The sequence below is a fragment of the Erithacus rubecula genome (assembly GCF_903797595.1).
Source record: "Erithacus rubecula genome assembly, chromosome: 16".
Lineage (NCBI taxonomy): Eukaryota > Metazoa > Chordata > Aves > Passeriformes > Muscicapidae > Erithacus > Erithacus rubecula.
In genome coordinates, this window is record NC_136668.1 from 9,205,152 (window position 1) to 9,224,330 (window position 19,179).

General features: G+C 42.1%; 2 protein-coding genes across 2 annotated transcripts; one reads left to right on the forward strand and one right to left on the reverse strand.

Annotated features, from left to right (window-relative positions):
* Positions 1–859: 859 nt before the first annotated feature.
* Positions 860–13,156, forward strand: LOC306808674 (F-box/LRR-repeat protein 21-like). The gene is made up of 7 exons (XM_079319461.1): positions 860–1,010; positions 4,218–4,313; positions 5,712–5,852; positions 8,195–8,644; positions 9,368–9,490; positions 9,973–10,144; positions 11,269–13,156. Exons 4-7 carry the CDS (start codon positions 8,270–8,272, stop codon positions 11,910–11,912), a joined length of 1,314 nt encoding a protein of 437 aa, XP_079175587.1. The 5' UTR covers positions 860–1,010; positions 4,218–4,313; positions 5,712–5,852; positions 8,195–8,269; the 3' UTR covers positions 11,913–13,156.
* Positions 13,157–14,843: 1,687 nt separating this feature from the next.
* Positions 14,844–18,860, reverse strand: LECT2 (leukocyte cell derived chemotaxin 2). The gene is made up of 7 exons (XM_079319468.1): positions 18,770–18,860; positions 18,096–18,228; positions 17,222–17,373; positions 16,543–16,713; positions 16,092–16,206; positions 15,457–15,608; positions 14,844–15,066 (listed from the first exon to the last, which is right to left on the reverse strand). Exons 1-7 carry the CDS (start codon positions 18,813–18,815, stop codon positions 14,876–14,878), a joined length of 960 nt encoding a protein of 319 aa, XP_079175594.1. The 5' UTR covers positions 18,816–18,860; the 3' UTR covers positions 14,844–14,875.
* Between the last annotated feature and the right edge of the window lie 319 nt (positions 18,861–19,179).

The following is a 19,179-nucleotide window of genomic DNA, read 5'->3' on the forward strand; positions in this document are numbered from 1 at the left end:
TTGCACGTCATCCACTGCCTTTCCTCATCAGCTGAGGCACTGGGAAGGTACAGCCTTCCTGAACTGCCTACTGCATACCCCCTCAGACCTGTCATTTTACCCCAAAGTTCAGAAACTCAGACTTGAGCAGACCCATGTGCTTGTTTCAGTAGTCAAACTCTTTAGGTTCTGTAAGAAACATGCGTCTTGAAGTGGGTAGAAACACCACAACTTATTTCGAAGACGTCAACACCCACACCATCACCCACGGAATCACTTGGAAACACATGAGCATGCATTTTTCCTATCAGTGCCACGGTCTGTGACAAGTTGGTGTTCGGTCACAGATTGGACTCGTTGATCGCAGAGGTCTTTTCCAATCTAAGTGAGTGTGTGATTGTGTGATAGAGGCCTGCTGAGGGGGGAGCAAGCGCCTCCTGATCTGTGGGGCAGCGGCAGAACCCGATGCTGCGGGGCTGCCGGGGGTCGGGGCCGGCTCCAGAGCCGAGGCTGCGGGGCTGCCGGGGGGTCGGGGCCGGCTCCGGAGCCGAGGCTGCGGGGCTGCCGGGGGTCGGGGCCGGCTCCGGAGCCGAGGCTGTGGGGCTGCCGGGGGTCGGGGCCGGCTCCGGAGCCGAGGCTGCGGGGCTGCCGGGGGTCGCGGCCGGCTCCAGGGCCGAGGCTGCGGGGCTGCCGGGGGTCGGGGCCGGCTCCAGGGCCGATGCTGTGGGGCTGCCGGGGGTCGCGGCCGGCTCCGGAGCTGAGGCTGTGGGGCTGCAGGGGGTCGCGGCCGGCTCCAGAGCCCACCCCTCGCCCCCCCATTTTACCCGGGGCATGAGGCGGCTGCCGCGAAATGGCGCCGCCGTCACGTGCCGCCCGGCGCCTGCGCTGGGGCGGCGGGGCCGCGGCTCCGCCCTCGCCGAGTCCCGGGCGCTGCGGGCTGAGCGCGGTGCTGGCCCTGCGCTGCCCCTGCCCTGCTGCTGCCCGGCGCCTCGGCCCGGCCTCTGCTGCGAGGGAGCCGCGCACCGGCGGCGGTGAGCGGCGGGGCGGCCGCGGGGAGCGGCCCGTGCGCGGCGGCCGAGGGGGGGGCAGGCCGCGGGGGCGGCCCGGGTTGCGGAGACAGACGGGCTGACGGACGGACAGGCAGGCAGATAGACAGATAGGCAGACAGACCGATAGACCGACAGACGCACTCTGCGCCTGACTTAAATAGTCTATGAACGCCAAACCTCGTGAGGGGCTCGGTGTGCGGTGCTCTGGGTTTGTGCCATCCCGGGAGCTCTCGCCGAGCTGAGGGAGCGCGCTGCCTGGCAGCTGATTTTGCCATGTAGAGCTTAAATGGCTTGTCGGATAGAAAGGTTTAAAAAAAAAAACAAAAAAAAAACTATGGAAGTAACAATTATTTTTCATTCCTGCCGTAGGCGTGTAGGTGAACCCTCAAGAGAGCTTTTCTAAAGACCTGTGTGCAGCTTCAGATGTGTCGTTGAGTAAAACGAGGGATCTCGGGCACAGGGAGTGGCTTCTTTCTAAAAATAATGCATCAGTAGAAGTCCATTATCTAAGTTTCACTACCGAAATAGTACTAAATGTGGCAATGCATTTATATTTCAGTTAAAATTAATGCAAGCATTAGGATGTCCAGCTGATTGTGGTTATTTTTAGAACTCTGAGGGTTTGTCATAATGTACTAAAAATGTGGCAAAATCCTAGAGTCAGAGGCACAGTTTTGAGAAAAACGAGGACTGATTAAAAATAAATAATCCTCTTCAGAAGCAAAAATGCCACCCATTAAAAATCTGATATTACCTGGATAAAGAAAAAGCTTAATCTCTGAGCTCATCATCCTCAAGGACTAGATCTTCTGAGACTTAGGTTTAAAATGTGTTTTTTTCCCCGTGTTTTGCACCATACTCGGTGCTTGCATTTGTGGTGCAGCAGTTGTGCAGGGCTGCCTGCCTTGTGCTGCTCTTGTTCCCCAGACAGACTCGGAATTCCGAGTTCCTTCACGTGGTGAAGGGGTGGCCTCGGGTGCTGAACTGCGATTTCTTTAAAGACACTCTGATTAATGGGACCGGTATTTCAGCCGTGTAAGGCAGGTCCGTAAATATCAATTTCCAGGTGTTAGAAAGTTAAAGCTTAATTACCAAGATGCCTGCTTTATCCCAGAATATTTCCAAGCTTGGTTATTTGGAAGGGGTTTTATTTCTCAAGAACTCAAATTTTTGCTGCATCTGTGTTTGGTTGCTGCTGTTTCTACTAGAAACCTGATGTTATGGTGTTTTATTAGTTTCTGTTGTGTCCTGATGTTGAGAACTGGAGGGGAAATCTAGAAATCAGAGGAAGAGTTACTTCTTTGTGGCATGAATCTGTGATATGTTTGGTTACAGTAATAAAATCTTTTTTTGAACTGACATTGCAGCCTGGGAAGTAGTGACCAGCTACTGAAGGCTTGTTTAACAGAGTCACCCCTGTCCACTTTTGAAATCCCCCACCAAGTCCCTATGCCATGGGAGAGGTTTTAACATCTCAATTTTAGCAGAAGTTTCCAGCTCTATTGGCAGGATAAGTTGCAGAAGCAGTTAATTAACTTGTTTTTTTCTGGATCCTGTTGCTTTAGTGGATTTGAGGTAGTTTGAGTAGGATAACGTGCAGCTGTCAAAATACTCGATCCCAGGTAGGGCTGTATGGGGGACAAGCACCAATTTTTGATACTTTGCTTTGGAGAAATGAGGATATGAATAGATTTGATGACCCTCAGCAATTATCAAAGTGTTTCATTTCAATAACTGCATTGCTGCTGTTTATCTTTGATAATCATTTGAGTAACTACCTTAGATAACAATTTACTGTTGTTTGCATAACAAGCTTGTATTTGATTGCATCTCTGATAACAATAATGCTTTATTATATACATTTCTGCTTACATAAGGTAATGTGATTTACGTTACTTTGGATGGTTCTTGTGGCCTTAGACACTGAGATGTACATTAGATGCACACCTGATTATATTTTTATTACTCTTTATTAAGAGTCACTTGCATTAATTTTTTTTCCTTAATGTATTATCTAAAATTTTACTAGTGTAAAAGTATGAACTTCCTTCTCTACTGAGGGGTGTTGGACAGGTCCTTTCAAGAGAAGCTCTTTTACTCAGGGGTGCTCTTGGTTATTTGGCTATTACAGGTAGCCAGTCCCATCTCTGTGAAATTCAGCAGCCTGCTGAGCATGGTAGGTAGTCTTTATTGACTACCTATATTTGATACAATTATTACTGTAAAAGGATGTGACTTTCCTGTCCTTTCCTTAATTTTTGGATGTCGATTTACTGTGAGGAATTACTTTTGCCTGTGGCCACATGAGGAGTGTTGGGAAGAATACTGAAATCCTGAGCTCAGAACAGGTGGGAGGATATCCATCCCCCACCCCCACGATGAGGCATGTAAAAGCAAAGTAAAGCTTATCACAACAAAGATTTCAGGGTTTTATTGCGTTTTTGTAAAGTAAGTTTTTTTCATGATGTGATGGAAGACTCTGAAACACAAACTTACCTGTAGCATTGTATTAGAAGAAAATAGTGTGGAGGGAAGCAAAGGATTTTTAGCTGTCATCCCTTGCTGCAGTGCCTTGTGATGGACCTGCCCAGTGGCCCAGGCTGTCCCTGGCTCTGGGAGCTCATAAACAGGGAGGTGGCTGCGGGCTGGGCCTCTTGCTGAGGGAGCAGCTCCTGCCGTGTGACTGCAGCCAGGCCTGGGCAGCTGCTGGCGAGGGTGTGCACCTGTTGGTAGGGAGCTGAGCCATGTGGCCTCTGTGTGTTCATCCAGGCCATTACACAGCCTTGCCACAGAAAGGAGGAAGCCAGGAAAAACATTTGAGTGGGTTTTTATTCTCTGTTTTTCATGACTCTTAGTAGCCACAGTGTTGTTTACCAAGATTCACTAGCGTGGTAATGATAATGCAAATACTGAATAACCTGTTGACCAATAAATGTAAATGCAGTTGCAACATTTGTTTCCCATCACTTTTATTCTTAATCTGACCTCATGTTTCTCTCAGTGACAATATTTGCATTGTGGGATAAGGTACCTTGTGTTAAGATGACCCCTCCCAAGTTCCTTTACAAAAGTAAGAAAATTTATAAATTGATGTCAGCATATTTCCCCATCATTTTTGCATTGGGTATAATACGAAGATATTTTTTTTTCAAAACTAACACAGGTTTTTGTGGCTTTTTATCTGGACAGGAGGGGAAAGCAGACAGATGCATGTGAGTGCCCCATGGCTGCAGCTGCCTCAGTTCACTCATTTATTGCCTATTGTAACTTGGAAGCATTCTTCAGGTATGAAAGCTACTTCAAAATACGTGGTTTGTAAACTTAATACACTTCTCTGTTGAGTCTTCAAATTGCATCTCAGTGTTTTGTGCTCTCAGTTATAATGTTATTTCAGCATGCTGTTTATATGTGGCTTTATGAACCTTTTACTTGTTAGACACTGACAGTACTTAGGAAAAGGAATTCTGTGTTCTGTACAGACTCTGCTCACTTCACAGGAGAGAGAACATGTGATACTTGTAGACTGTGCAATGCAAGGCCACCATAAATGACAGATTTCTTCAGGTGCCACCCACAGATTTCTTCAGGTGCCACCCACAAACACAATTACTAATGAATATCAGCTTTCTCTTTGGAGACAAGCATGACTACTTAGCTCTGAATTTTCTGGTGTGTGAGCTGAGCAACAGCATTACTTGCACAGATTGCAGTACTTGAGTTTGATTTTGTGTGGAAGATGGGGGCTATTTCTCATGTCTTCATAAATAATCTATACTACAGCTTCGTTAAGCTTGGCATCCACAAAGTTGATATTAACTAGGTAGTTCTTCCAAAAAATGATGATATGACCTGGGAGAATCTAAAGTCTTGTCTCATTTTTAAAGAAAAATAGAGAAGTTCAGCATTGTAAGGTTTCTAAAGATGTTGTTACTGGGTGACAAAATACCTGGTAAATATCTTCTATTTCTAAAACCTGTCATGATTTAGCGAGGTGGGTGTTGCTATTCCTGTAGCTTTCCATTAAAGCATCTTCAGATAATGTAAATTTGGTAACTTGATGTGGGGAATTTGGGTCTATTTTCTCATAGTGCACCAAGATACTCTGTCATACTAAGACACAGGATAGTTTTTTCATTAGTCTGTGGGAGGATATTTGCACTTTATTGATATCTTTTTTGCAGAAACAGTTTAATTAACCAAAATAGTTTGTTTACTGTCAAGATTATCATGGTGCAGTAGGCATAATTTTGGAGTAAAAGTGAGTAAAGTTTAAAGCCAGTTTAAATGTCATAGTATTAAAGGTCCTGTCTTTAAGTATAACTTTTGATTCACGTGGTTTTGGTATAGAGTAGGCTGCAAAAAGAGCCAAGGTTTGTAGGTTTTTTTGGATAATACTTAAGAATTCAGAGGTGTATCTGTGTTGCAAAAGAGTGTTCATGTGACTAAAACTGTAGATAATGCAAAAGCTATTTTTTCAATTACACCTTCCCATTAGTTAAATGGTATTTTTCAGATAATGTTTAGTAAAACAAATTTGCTTGTTACATTGCTCTGCTTCCACATCTGCCCTACAGAGCAGTGGGTACTATTTGTCTCAGCCTTTGTTCCAGAATTGATGTTAGTCCTTCCTGTGGGTTTCCCAGGCATTGCAGAACAGTTTTTCTTTGGTTGGTGGCTTCACAGGTCAGTTTGTCTTCTGGGACCCGTCCCTGCCTTCTGGTTAAGGAGTCCATGCACACATACGGGATGACTCAACAGTGGGATGGATGTTCAGATACCAGAAAGGTGCTGGTAACTTGACAGGAATCTCCACATTCTTTGGAGGTAGGGGTGTGTGTGTGTGTGTGTGTGTGTGTGTGTGTGTGTGTAAACCTCTCATTTGAATGCTACCTGGATTGGATCATAACCAATGGAACCTTTTTCTGGCTTTGCATCCCACAATGAGTAATAGGAATTCATTTTGCTAGATATAAAGGACTGTAGTGTAGGATATTAAACAGAGAAATTCTGGAGACAGCAGTCTAAAGGCTGAAGCCACAAGAACAAGTTCTGGCCAATTCCAGCAGGCAGAGCATAGATGCTGTGTACACCAGCAGTGCCTTGATGCATCTCTTCCTACATCTGGAGTTCTGTTTCTGGTCTGTAGCTTGACCTGTGGTTTAAGGAAATGCCCTTTCTGGTTGTTCTCAGTTGTCAGGACTTTTTTGTGGAAGCCAAATCAGCACACATAGAGTTCAAGTAAGATAGGTTTCTGATAAAAATGGAAATTTCTCCTGTCTTTAACCAAGACGTTGCTGATCTGCATGAGAATAGCAATAGCAAAGGAGAATGTTGGGAAGGAGAAGCTTCTCAAACAAAAGCATTTGTTCAATTTCTTGGTTTTTTTGTTCTGGACTTTTGTTTTAGGAAACAGCCAAGTCTGTAATTCCTTTCAAGTAGGGAGGAGGAAAAACAAGCAACAGGTATATTTGACTCAAAGGTATTTAGCCTTTGCTAAATTTAGCAAGGCTATGAGCAACTCTAAGATAGAGTTTTGTAATGGTTAATTACTACATCCACACTTAATGGTTTGGAATGCCCATTTGTTGTGTGACTTAAAGTAGTCTAAAGTCATAAAACATGGTTGATAACTTGATGGTCTAATAGCAAAATGTTTATTCATGCTGAGCCTGCATCTTCATTACATTAGTAACACTGTTAATGTAAGCCATGTGTCTGCTCAAGGAAGAAAAACTATAATTTAATATAATTTAAAGAGTGTTGCTGTCTTATCCTGCTGCATATATTGCTGATTCCAGTCACTAATGGAAATTTAAATAGACTAAGTGAATATGTATAACAACTGCTAAAATTAATTCCTTGGTGGTTGAGATAATTTGTCAGGAAGTCAAGCAGTAGTGAAGCTGATCATATGAACAACTCTTAATAAATTGGCTACATTGTTTTTTCCAGCTTCTCAAAGAATGCACATGCTTTCTTTTCATAAAAATGGAGTTTGTCTGACACTCATGAGCCAAACAGATCAGGTTTTATAGATTGGGGAAAATGCCAGGTAAATTTTTGATACATTAGTATGTATTTTGGCAGCTGTTTTTGCAATACAGGGATTTCTGGGTTTTTTTTTTTTTTTTCTTCTTTTCCCCCTCCCCCCCATAATGAAGATACCATGGAAAATTTTCAGTCCAGAAGAAGCAAGCTGTCAGGGTTGCCATGGGAGTTTGTTCAGTAAAAATAGATAATTTGCACTGTTCTTTCCTGGAAAATACTTTGCTTTGAAAATACTCACCTCACACAGGCCAGGAGGAGAGAAGATCTGGATGAACATCTGTTTAGTGGGACATTTGAGAAGGGGCCTCAATCTGTACTAAAATGAAGTGGCAAAGACTGTTGAAAATTGATTGAACAACAGAATTCAGTCTAGAATGGACGTGGTTAGACTGCTCTGCTTCAGCCTGTAAAAGTGGAGCTTTTTTCTTATGCTGCTCTCTGAGCTCTGGCTCCTGAGGCCAACATCCCTTGCTGACATAGATCCCTGCAGTTTGCTGATTTCCAGTGTCACTGTCCTGTTCCTGCTGAAAAACTGCATGTGAACCCCACTTACTTTATCCTGTGTGGATAAGTGGCCTCTGAAGTTTTTTTATTGTTAGTTGTACACTTTTCTCTGCTTGGCATTATTTGGCAAAAAAGAACAAACTGGGAAGGTGGGCAAAGCTTTTCTGTCTGACTCTTCTGAACATGTCTGTTCCAGGTTGATCTGTGTTTTAAAAAGAAGTTTATGAATTAAGTTTTTTAATTGATACTCCTTTTTAGAGATCATGAGTGGATTCCATAGTTTGTCAACTGAGTTTAAATTTAAACTTGATTTTCTGTCTGAATTAAATTGCTGTTAATTATATCTTAAATGCTACAGAATGCTTTATGTACTATGAAATACTACTTCATGAAACTACACTTGGTAAATTAACAAGTTCAAGTTCTCTAGATTCAATCAATGTTGTACAAAATAAAATTGCAGAGAGAGAAGGTCCTTGCCATCATCTATTCACTGGATATTGACACATGGATATGCTTCTTTTCAAAATAACATGCTATATTTAAATTTTATTAACTTGTTATTTCTTACTGCCCTTTTTCCCTTCCTCCATTAATCCTCTTTGTTTTTCTAGAGACCTGCTGTATGTGAGACGTTTCAGGAACCTGTGCAGTTTGAATACGTCCGACTGTTACATTCTGAAACTTTCATGATGAAGAGAGCTGGGCAGAAGGTGGTGGCTGGAACTGAAGCTCCTGGAACATCACAGACAAGCAAAAAACAGAAAACTAGTTTATATGGCTCAGAGCTTAGGGAATCTGACCCGTGCACCTCGATGGACTGGGGCAGCCTTCCACACCACGTGATTCTGCGTGTCTTTCAGTTCCTGACTCTAGTGGATCGAGCCAGGGCATCTTCTGTTTGTCGAAGGTGGAATGAAGTTTTTCACATCCCAGATCTCTGGAGGAGATTTGAATTTGAACTTAGCCAGCCAGCCACTTCTTATTTAAAGTCTACACATCCTGATCTCATTCAGCAGATTATCAAGAGGCACGCTGACCATCTGCAGTACGTCAGTTTCAAGGTAAGCTGTGGATGAGCAGAGGGTCAGTGTCACGTCACTGAGCACGAAGGATGCAGCTGCTCTGTGTCAGCTGCCTTAAGAGTTGTGCCTGACAGATCTTACCTTTAAAAATGCAACTACTGCAGCTTCTTATTTCCACATGTGCAGACAGTTTCATCCAACTTTCTACACTCTAACCTCTGCAGAGTAAAAAAATTGCAAATTTATTGTGCAAAACAGAGGTGGTAAGTGAGGCAAAATAAGAGATTTGTTCAAAGTTACTTTCAAGCCTGTGAATTTTGAATCAATTCATTATTTAGAATGCAAAGGTGCTGTTGATATAGATAAAATGGATTAGTTTGCTGGAGCAAAGACTTTGTCAAGTCTTTTTTGTGCTCTAAAAATTGACATTTTGAAAAAATTTATACATATTACTGTTTCGTAACACCAGTAGTTTTAGAGGATTTCTGTAACATGAGGTTGTTTGAAGACAAGACTGAGATTGAGGTATGTGTTTGTACTAGAATTACACAGCAATCACATTCAGGACAATTTTCTAGTAGCAATTTCTGTGAACTCTTTCTGGTCCTGAAATTTCTTGTCAGTGTTGCACTTTGTGCCTTTGATTGCAGTCTGGAGCAGTACAGCTGAGTAGATGTGGAACCTGCAGCCTTGGGTATCCATGGTGCTGTTTTCTAAATAATACTGCAGAATGACTTCACTATTTTTAAATTGCTTTTATAGGTTGATAGTAGTACTGAGTCAGCAGAAGCAGCCTGTGACATCCTTTCTCAGTTGGTGAACTGTTCTATCAAGACACTGGGTTTGATCTCTACAGCAAAACCAAGCTTCATGAATGTCTCTAAGGTAAGGTTATATGAACTGAAACTAGCATATTTTAAGTCACTCTTAAACCACTTTAGCTTTCTTTGTGTTCTCTTCTTCAGTCGATGATAATTTTTATGAAACAGTCTCTAGTTAATTTGAAGTAACAGAAGAGTTACTTTCTGGAAAATAAAGGCCATTTCTTTTTTTCTCCAGAAAAACTCCAGATACTTCAGGCTCATCACTGTGGCCAATAATCCCTGTAGTTATCAATGTATTACAGTGAAAGGAAATATCAGAGTAGATAAATAAATAGTGTAAGGTTAATTTCATCACATGCAGCAGCATGTTTTTAGACAAAGATGTCCCCTCTGTTTATGTTGAAATAATCCTTTGTTACTGATAATGGGAATCCATGGGAAGTGTTTACATTTTCTGTATGTGTAGAACATGAGGTTAAAGAACTGAAGTTTAGCCCATCTTTTCATAAGATCTTTTTTTCCTCTTGCATTTTGTCCAAATAGGCTCATTTTGCATCAGCACTGACAGTAGTTTTTGTGAACTCCAAGTCATTATCATCAATCAAGATAGATGACACACCCCTTGATGATCCTTCCTTGAAGGTTCTTGTTGCTAACAATAGTGATACTCTAAAACTGCTAAAAATGAGCAGCTGTCCTCATGTTTCACCTGCTGGTGAGTACTGAATTTATGTGAAAATTGGAGTCATAAAGCATCATAATTGACTAGAGTTTGGACAGTTGGAAGGTGAAGAAGGAGGTGATTGTTAGTGAGTGGGTTGGGTTGATGAAGGTGGGGGTGCTACTCATGTGACTCCATCTTCTGGAATCCTGGGGATTTTTTTTTCATTCTCTCCAGCTGCTTTGCTGCCTCTGATGATAGGCCTTAAGGAGGAAAAGCTTCAAAATCAGTGCAAGTCTTCCACACATGTTTAAAGAATGGGATGTTCACTGCTTTAGTGTGTGAGGATAACCAAATGGGTGCTCCTTAATGTGTGCAGATTTGCAAACTTAACTAGTCAGTGTTCTGAGGGAACACCACAGAATCCCTGATCTATGAATCAGCTTGGTGGGATAAAGGAGATCATAACAGTTGTCAGTAATTGTTTTGCAAGGTGCTGTGTGCAGAAACCTGTGGTGTAATTCTCTTAGTGCTTCCAGTTTCCAGAGTGCCCTCATGTGTCCACATCTGGGACTGGTTAACTTCTTCATTGGTTGGTGAAGAACTCACTCCCTTCAAAACATGGCCTGGCTGAAACTTCAGAGGGCTTCAGGAGCCCTTCTCACTTGCCTTTCTCCTGAAACCTCAGTGCTGGGGAAAGGGAGTCTGAGTCTGATGTATTCCTGTGTTCTTTTCTGGAGTCCACAAAAGGTGGCTTAAATCTGTGTACTTCATATTCCAGCACATTAGGAGGAGTTAACGTTATTTAGGTCTTAATTCACAGGAAGATGTAGGTGTTAAACTGGATGGTGGTAATTTAAATAGTGGGAAGTTGAAGGAATGAGTTTTAGGGAAGGGAACAGCAGCTGAATCTGGCCTGATTTCAGTTGTTTCTTCAAAGGTAAGGAAATTCCAAGTTGAGGGGCAAATGCAGATCCAAGATGAATGTGACTTGTGTCTTTTGTTAGTGTTTAGTCTTTTGAGGTGTTAATGGCCCAAACCCTATTAAAGGTTGTGGATACCTGGAACTTGGGTATTTCACGGGCTTTGGATATATGAAAACTCAAGCCAACTTCACAGAGAACAGCTCTGCTTATATTCACTTTTCATTTTACAGAGTGAATTTTTTTGTTCCTCAGGCATTCTTTGTGTGGCTGATCAGTGTCATGGACTTAAGGAGCTGGCTTTGAACTACTACATACTAAGTGATGAACTGCTGCTGGCTCTGTCAAGTGAAAAACACGTTGATCTCGAGCACCTCCGCATTGACGTCGTGAGTGAAAATCCCGGACAAGTTCAGTTTCACACCATTAAAAAGCAAAGCTGGGACGCTCTTGTTAAACACTCCCCCAAAGTCAACATTGTGATGTATTTCTTCTTGTATGAAGATGAATTTGATGCTTTCTTCAGAGAGGAAACCCCTGTTACACACCTGTACTTTGGCCGTGCAGTGAGCAAGGCAATGCTGGGTCGCATTGGCATGAACTGCCCCAGGCTGATCGAGCTGGTGGTGTGCGCCAATGGGCTGCAGCCTTTGGATGATGAGCTCATCCAGATTGCTGAGCGCTGTAAGAACTTAACAGCCATGGGGCTGGGGGAGTGTGAAGTCACCTGCAGGGGTTTTATTGAATTTGTGAAGATGTGTGGGGGCAGGCTTACTCAGCTTTCCATAATGGAGGAGGTGCTGATTCCAGACAGTGATTACAGCTTAGATCGGCTTCACCTGGAAGTCTCCAAACACCTTGGAAGGATGTGGTTTCCTGATATGATGCCCACGTGGTAAATTCTCTGTGTGGGTAAAATGGTGGAATCGGGGTGTCGCTTTCTATGCAAATAAAAAATTTAAAAATCAAATGTGAAAATTTTCTTCCAGATTCGAGTTTTTCTTCCTTGAGAAAACCTCTGTTAGACTAACAGCAAAACACTCTACGATATTAATTGTATATTGAAATAGAAAATAGATTTAGCTGCACTTAACAGTTCTGAAGGTATGTCTGTGGTTTACATGTGCTTCAAACTTCAGTGAATTTGGGCTTCTCTGAGCTTCAGTGTAAACATTCCATTTACTTTAAAGTGGGTTTGGGTTTTTTTTTTATGTCTTTGTTTATTCTTTCTGATCTAGTCAGGAACAGAGAAACTATTTTCCCTTAGGAAATTTATCAGTGGAAAGCTGGATAGAGTACAGTATTACTTGTCATGATGTTTTATATAGCTATTTTTTAATCATTCATGTTTTAATTGTATGAGCTTGTATATTAAAATACACTATTCTGGGTTAATCAGAAATTAGCTTAATTTCATGGCAGTATAATAAAATGTTAATAAGCTTATGCTTACAAAAAACTGTCCAATTTTAAATTGCACTTTAAGTAATTTTTCAGATTACAGAAACTAGGGAATACATTGTACAGTATGTTGTTTTTGTCTTATGCATTAAAATGATGGGAAAGATTTTGTTAAAATTACTGATTTTAAGTTTGGTTCTAGATTGATTATTTGAGTGAGTAATAAAGCACTTTGGAAACTGTCAGGACACTAAGGAATAGCTTTGGATTTGGGCTCGTCTTTGTAATCAAAGACTGATGTCTGAATGCTGTTCCATGTTTTCATTGCTAAATAAGAAGGATTTCATAAATGTGTCTAATAAGAGGGAAAGATCAAATGCAGTACAGTAATCTTTGATTCATTTCTATTTGAAATCAAGGATTTGGAGCACTTAAATTTGTCACTTAGAGGCCAAAATGGACTGTACTAATCTCACTTCTCGTATCTCTCTGTATCTTACAGAGCTTTTGCAAGCCCTGATTTCTAGAGAAAGGCTTGTGGAGGTAATCCTGAAATATTTAATTCAGGACTGTTTAATACTTGTTGCTATTAATTGTTTTTTTGAGAAAGGATGTATTATATTTATTTTCTTAAAAGGGGAAGGGCATGGTGAGTTGATGTAAATTAGAGTATGTATTTTTTTGTTAACATTTTGCACACTGTAAACATAAATGCATTGTATATAAATTTTTGCTGTTATGATTTTGGTGCCACACTTGTTCATCTTCCTATTGATAATGAGAAGTCTACAGGAATTTGCTGGTGGTGGTTGTCACTGTTGTGGTTTTACCCTGGCTGTCAGCTGAGCCCCTCCACAGTCAGAGGAATGGGGGAGAGAATTGGAAGGGAAAAGTAAGAAAACTCATGGCTGGGTATAAACAATTTACTAAGAAAGCAAGAGCTACACAGACAGGAACCCCCCAAAAAGGGAATCCATTCACTACTCCAATCAGCCAGGAAGGCAGGGTTCCATCACCCTTAAACCTTCCTCCCCCTTTCCCCAGCTTTGTGTGCTGAGCCTGATGCTGTACAGTATGGAATGTCCACTGGGCTCAGCTGTTCTGTCCATCTCACTCCCAGACTCTGCACCCTCAGCCTCCTGCTGCTGGGGCAGTACAGGAACCAGAGCAGGCTGGGCTCTGTGTAGGCACTGCTCAGCTACAGCAAAAACATCCCCGTGCTACCAGTGCTGATTCCAGTACAAATCCACAGCCCATTCTAGATCCTGTGAAGGAAATTACCTACCCCAGCCAGAGCCAGTGCATTCACAGCTGAGAATAAGTGAGTTTCTTCTCTGCTTCCACAAAACAGCTGAAGGGTTAAACCACCCTTTTCTTGGACACACATGTTCCCAGCTGGAAGCCAAGGATTCAAGGTAACACACAGACCTGCCTTTATTCCCTGCTGCACAGTTAAGAAGCATCTCTCTAACTCTGTTTAGTAGAAGCTGTGAGCTGAGCACTTCCATAATCCAGGGGATTCGAATTTAAACACAAAACTGAGATCTTTCCAAACAGTATTTTGTTCAAGATGTGTGGTTTGCTTCAACTGGAAATGTAATAAAGTGGTTTAATTCATGCACTGATACTAGACTCATCCATCTGTTGCACTGTGTCATGTTGAGGTTCTCTCTGCTAGAAGCCATGCATGTGACAAACCTTGGGAGAGACTGGAGAATGGCAAATCTGTCATTGTCATTTCATGTTTGTGCCTGGAACCTGATTTCTGACCTGCAAACCATAAAGTGGAGTTGGAAAGTCCTGGAGACTTCTGTGTCTCTCCAGCCAACAGAACAGTGTTAGTGTATTTATAAACACTTCTGACAGAGTTACAGTTCAGGGGGAAACTTAAAGGCTGCTTTGAATATTGTTCCTTTCTCAGTCCCTGTCACTGAGGCAGTGTTTTTGTGAAATCACGAATCATGGAATTGCTAAGGTTGGAAAAGACCTTTAAGGTAATCAAATGCAGCTGTTGGATGTCAGCTTGCTCCAGCTCCAAGCTTCCAGTTAAATAGGCCTGCATTGATGAATGTTGGGATTTTTGAAGTGCTGTTTTTTAGAGCATTTGTTCTTCCTGATCTGAACAAGTGAGGCCAGCTGGTGGTTGGGGGAGAAGCTGACAGGAATGCACCTTCTCTGCCACAGGAGGGAGTGAGCACTTTGCATTTTAGCTGATTTTTCAGACTTTGAGAAAGCCTATAGCTAGTCATTGCTCATTTCCTGATTCTCTGGTAAATGCAAATTGCACCAAACACTCAAATCTTTTTTTTTTGTTTTGTGAGTCCCTATTGCCATCTAACAGACACTGCTTGAGTAAGGCTCAAAGTATTGAATAGGTGAGAATATAAACTGTTGTGCATGGGAAGAAAAACAACTTTTGGATGCTGAAATGGATTTATTTGAAATTTACTGCATTTCCATTTCAATCTTCTTGCCCTTTCCCCCTTTCAAGATTGCGTGTAGGATCCGAGTGGTCGCAGTTCTCAATGTGAATATGAGATGTGATCCCAGGAAATACTCTTTGCATGGGCAGCATTCTCCCAAGGACTTGTCCCTTGGAAATTGGACCATTGTATTTTACAGGATGGATACAGAGTAGTTTTACACAGAATCCTGATGAAAAAACAAGAGGAGGGAAAACACCCCATGACTGATGAAGCATTTGTTCTTCTGTACTGAATTTCAGAAATATTGGCAATGTCTGTCTTGTTCTTTCCACTAAGGTAGCAACAGTGGAAATACCAGAATAGCAGAAATACTGTGGTCATAAAAATTACACAGTGGTTGGAGTCATTGACTTGGTACAGGAGGGAAGATGGAAGGCAAGGAGGTGGGAATTTGTGCTGGAGGGAAGGGAAAAGCTTGAACTCAGTTATTAACATTGTAGCAGGAGCAAAAAGATCTGTATGGAGGTGGATAGAGGGAAACATGGTAAACTACTTCATTAATGCATCTTACATGAGCTCAAGACAAAGAAATGTTAAATGAAAGATAACTGTTTACCTGATCCCCTGATTTGGACTCCATCATCAATGGCATTTCCATTGTGGAAGATTTTAACAGGCCCAGAGAGCTGGCCAGAGAAGGGAGCGTACACAGTCGCCCCATCAGCACAGATGACATCCACTGCATTGTGCTTCCCTTTGCCACTGCGTCTGGAAACAAACACAGCATTGCAGAAATCTCTGGTCAGGCCCAGTGCTACAGGGAGAGGTTAGGCAGCACATGCTGAGGTCTGGAAAGGGGTTGTTAGCACAGAAATAGTGGCAGCAAACTGGCTGAAGGATCTGCAAAGATGTAGGTGAGGTAATGTCATGTAGGGTGGATGGTTAGAGTTGGAGAAAAATACCTTTCTTCCAGGTCTTTAAATAAAACCACAGAGTTACAGAAAGTTTAGTTGTCTGAAGGACATCAAGTCCAACCTTCCACTCAAATTATAAGTGTTCCCAACACTAGGTCAGGTCATGGCTTAGTCTGATAAAAAGCTCCAAGCAGGTGTTAAGAACAATGTGAGCAGCCTAGAGGTTTCCTCAAGTCCAATCTAAGCCTTCAAATTTGTAATTTTTATGTGACCTAAACAAAGTTTAACTCTTACTTCAGTGGAACCCCATGTGTTCCAATTGTTTTATCAAGATTACCTTGGAGCTCCATAGTATCCACAGCCATACTTATCACAGCCTCTTATCTCGTTGGTAGGGTTTCCAGAACACACTGCAGCCCAGCGCCCGTCCTGTTGTTGTGATGGTGGGACAGCTTTGAAATAAAGGAACACAGCACATCAAAGTTAACTTCTAGATTGTGTTAACACTTGCATGTTTGCAACTGCTCTGTTTGATTTACAGTTGGCTAAGAACATACTGACATTACATCCCGTGCTTGTAGTTGGATTTTTCTCCATAAAATTTGTAATCCTTTAGGAAATGTAAATGGAAAGTAGATCTAAACTGGGTGGTAATGTTTCTAGAATAGAGTTATTTCATAGAAGAAAAAGGCTTTAAATACAAAAATTCAAAAAGAGTATCACAGGTCCTAGAATGCAAATCTACTCTTGCTGTGAGTTGTGTTTTCTGTTGTTAAGGGTGTTTTTACCAGGCGCAAGCAGAGGAGTAGGATCAGAGTGGTCACAGTTCTCCACGTGGATATGAGAAATAATGCCAGGATACACTTTCTGCATTGGCAGCATTTTCCCGAGTCGTTGCCCTCGGCGGATTTGGCCGTGGTAGCGGAAGGGGTGAATGCAGACCAGCTTCACACAGAAACCTGGGAGAGAGGGGAGAGGAAGCCAGGTCAGGAAACATCAGCTGCATCTGCTCCTGGGGTGAGCGAGAAGCAGTCCCTGCCAGCCTCTCACTGGAGACTGTTAGGATGAAGCAGAAATACTGTCAAAGTACCAACAATGGTGAAATCAAAATTGCTATATTGGCCAGGGCAAAAAGGAAAAAAGGGAGTTGGAAAATAGAAACAGGAAAACATCCTCTCAGCAAAACTCAGGATATATTTCCGGTGCTTTGTTTTTACTGTTTCCTATTTTTTGATTTGAGGTTGTTATTTTCCTGCTACCTGTTTTTCAACTCCTTTCTTCCCTCCTCTCCAAGAAAAGCATAGGAAAGGACTACATCCTACTCGTGCTGTCATCCAATATTTCAGCATACCAGAGAGGATGTAAGATTAATCAACACCGTGCTTGAATTGAAGAACCACAGAAACCTTGCTTGAGTAAATGATTAGTAGTGCATGCCTCACAGCACACCTGCTGCTGATTACTGACCTGATCCTGTGATTTGGACTCCATCATCAATGGCATTTCCATTGTGGAAGAAGCGGATGGGTCCCGAGAGCTGCCCGCTGAAAGGCGCGTACACCGTGGCTCCGTCAGAGCAGATCACATCCACACCTGCGTGCTTGCCTTTGCCACCGTGCCTGGAGGACAAAATACATAATTAGAGACATCTCTCAAGGCTTATGTTATGGATCAGTTGATCACTTAATGCAGGATAATGGGATGAAATTTCAATTTTTTTTTTTTGTTTTTCCAAGCCCATGGGGCATTTCAAACTGTTATAGAAAAGTTCCAGGTTTTTCCCCCTCAAAAACCTCTGTGTAAAATAGAATCTTGGCTGGCATTTTCTCACTTAGAAATTTGGAAGTTTCATGATGAAGATGGATGCTTATAGAGCCTGGGAAGAGGAGATGACAAGAAAATGCAAGTGTCATTCCACATATTAAAGCATTTCTTCAGAGAAATGTAACCTGGTTTTGTACGAAGTCCCTATTTAAAGACAGTAATTCTCACAGATCTTTAGTTTGTGTGATTGAATCTACTCAGCTTCCTGTAAACTGTTGCTGACTATTAGTTAAATTTCTGGAGAATAAGCAACAAGGGTAAATTACACAAATCCTCGAAACACTTCCATTTCCTTTACTTTGTCTGTAATTCACGTAACAGCCCTGCTCCTTCACTCCTGCATCTGTAGTCAGCAGTGGCATCACTGTGCTTCTGTAAGACTGCCAAAGAATATCCCAAAAATCAGCAAGAGGTCCTGCAGACAGCAGTTTCATTCTGAGTGTCAGTTCTGTGTAACTGTTCTTCCTCCTGCCTGAACATTAGCTTTGGGAAAGGCAGGTGACCCACGGTGTGTTACCTGTCAGCTCCGAAATTCCCGCAGCCGTATCGGTCGCAGCCGCGGATCCCGTTGGTGGGGTTCCCGCTGCAGATCTGTGCCCAGTGCTGATGCTGCTGTTGGGGCGGGTGTGCATCCAGCTGCTTGGTGAAAACTTCACGTGGAAAAGAGGAAAAACAGGAAAAATTCAGCCATGCTGTTAGTCCAGTGCAAGAGAAAGTGTTCATGTACAAAATAGGCTGTTTAAAGTGAAGGACATGAGCTCAAAGGAGTTTGTCATTTCAGAAACTGTAGGTAAAAGATAGACTTGATTCATTTTTTCCTGATGTCTTACTTTATACACCAAAAAAGAAGACAAAGCTATAAAGATGTTTAAAAATCGTTTATGAAATAAACTACTTTTACTTTTTAATGGTGCTGGGTTGATAGTTGGGCTTGATGCTCTTAGAGGTCTTTTCAAATCTTAATGATTTTATGATTCTTTCTGAAACCTCCGACTACTTTAATATATATCACTTAATGCACACCTAATTCCATATTTTATAATAGTCATAACTGTCCATATTACCATCATTCTTCATAAAAGTAGAGGGGAAAAACCTCAGCATTATTTATGTTCAATTGAATTTCAATAATTCATTATTGCCTGCCTAAACCCAGTCAAGTCCAGCTGCATTCCAGCAATCTCAACTCACCAGTGGACACCAAGCTGACCAGAGTGACCAGGCTGAGAGCTGGCATTTTGGAGCCGTGTCCCCCGTGTTCTTTGATCCAGTCAAAGATGTTGAACAGCTGCCAGCTGAGGTATTTATGTGCTTTTGAAAGCCAAGTCTGTTATCTTGGCCAATCAGTCTCGAGCAAAGTATTGCAGCTCCAGGAAGTGGTGTTGCCATATTGAAGGGCTGCAGGCTCTAGCAGCTGTTAAAGCTGGTTGGGAAAGATGGATACAATAATTGGGCTCTTAGCACACAGTAACTGATGGAAATGAATAACCCCACAGTTCAGGAAACTCTGGTTGAGCTGTTTCTTAACACCTTTTCTTCCCCATCCTGAAGTGAGGGCACATTCTGGCCCCCAATGGTAGGAACCACACGTATGATTCAGA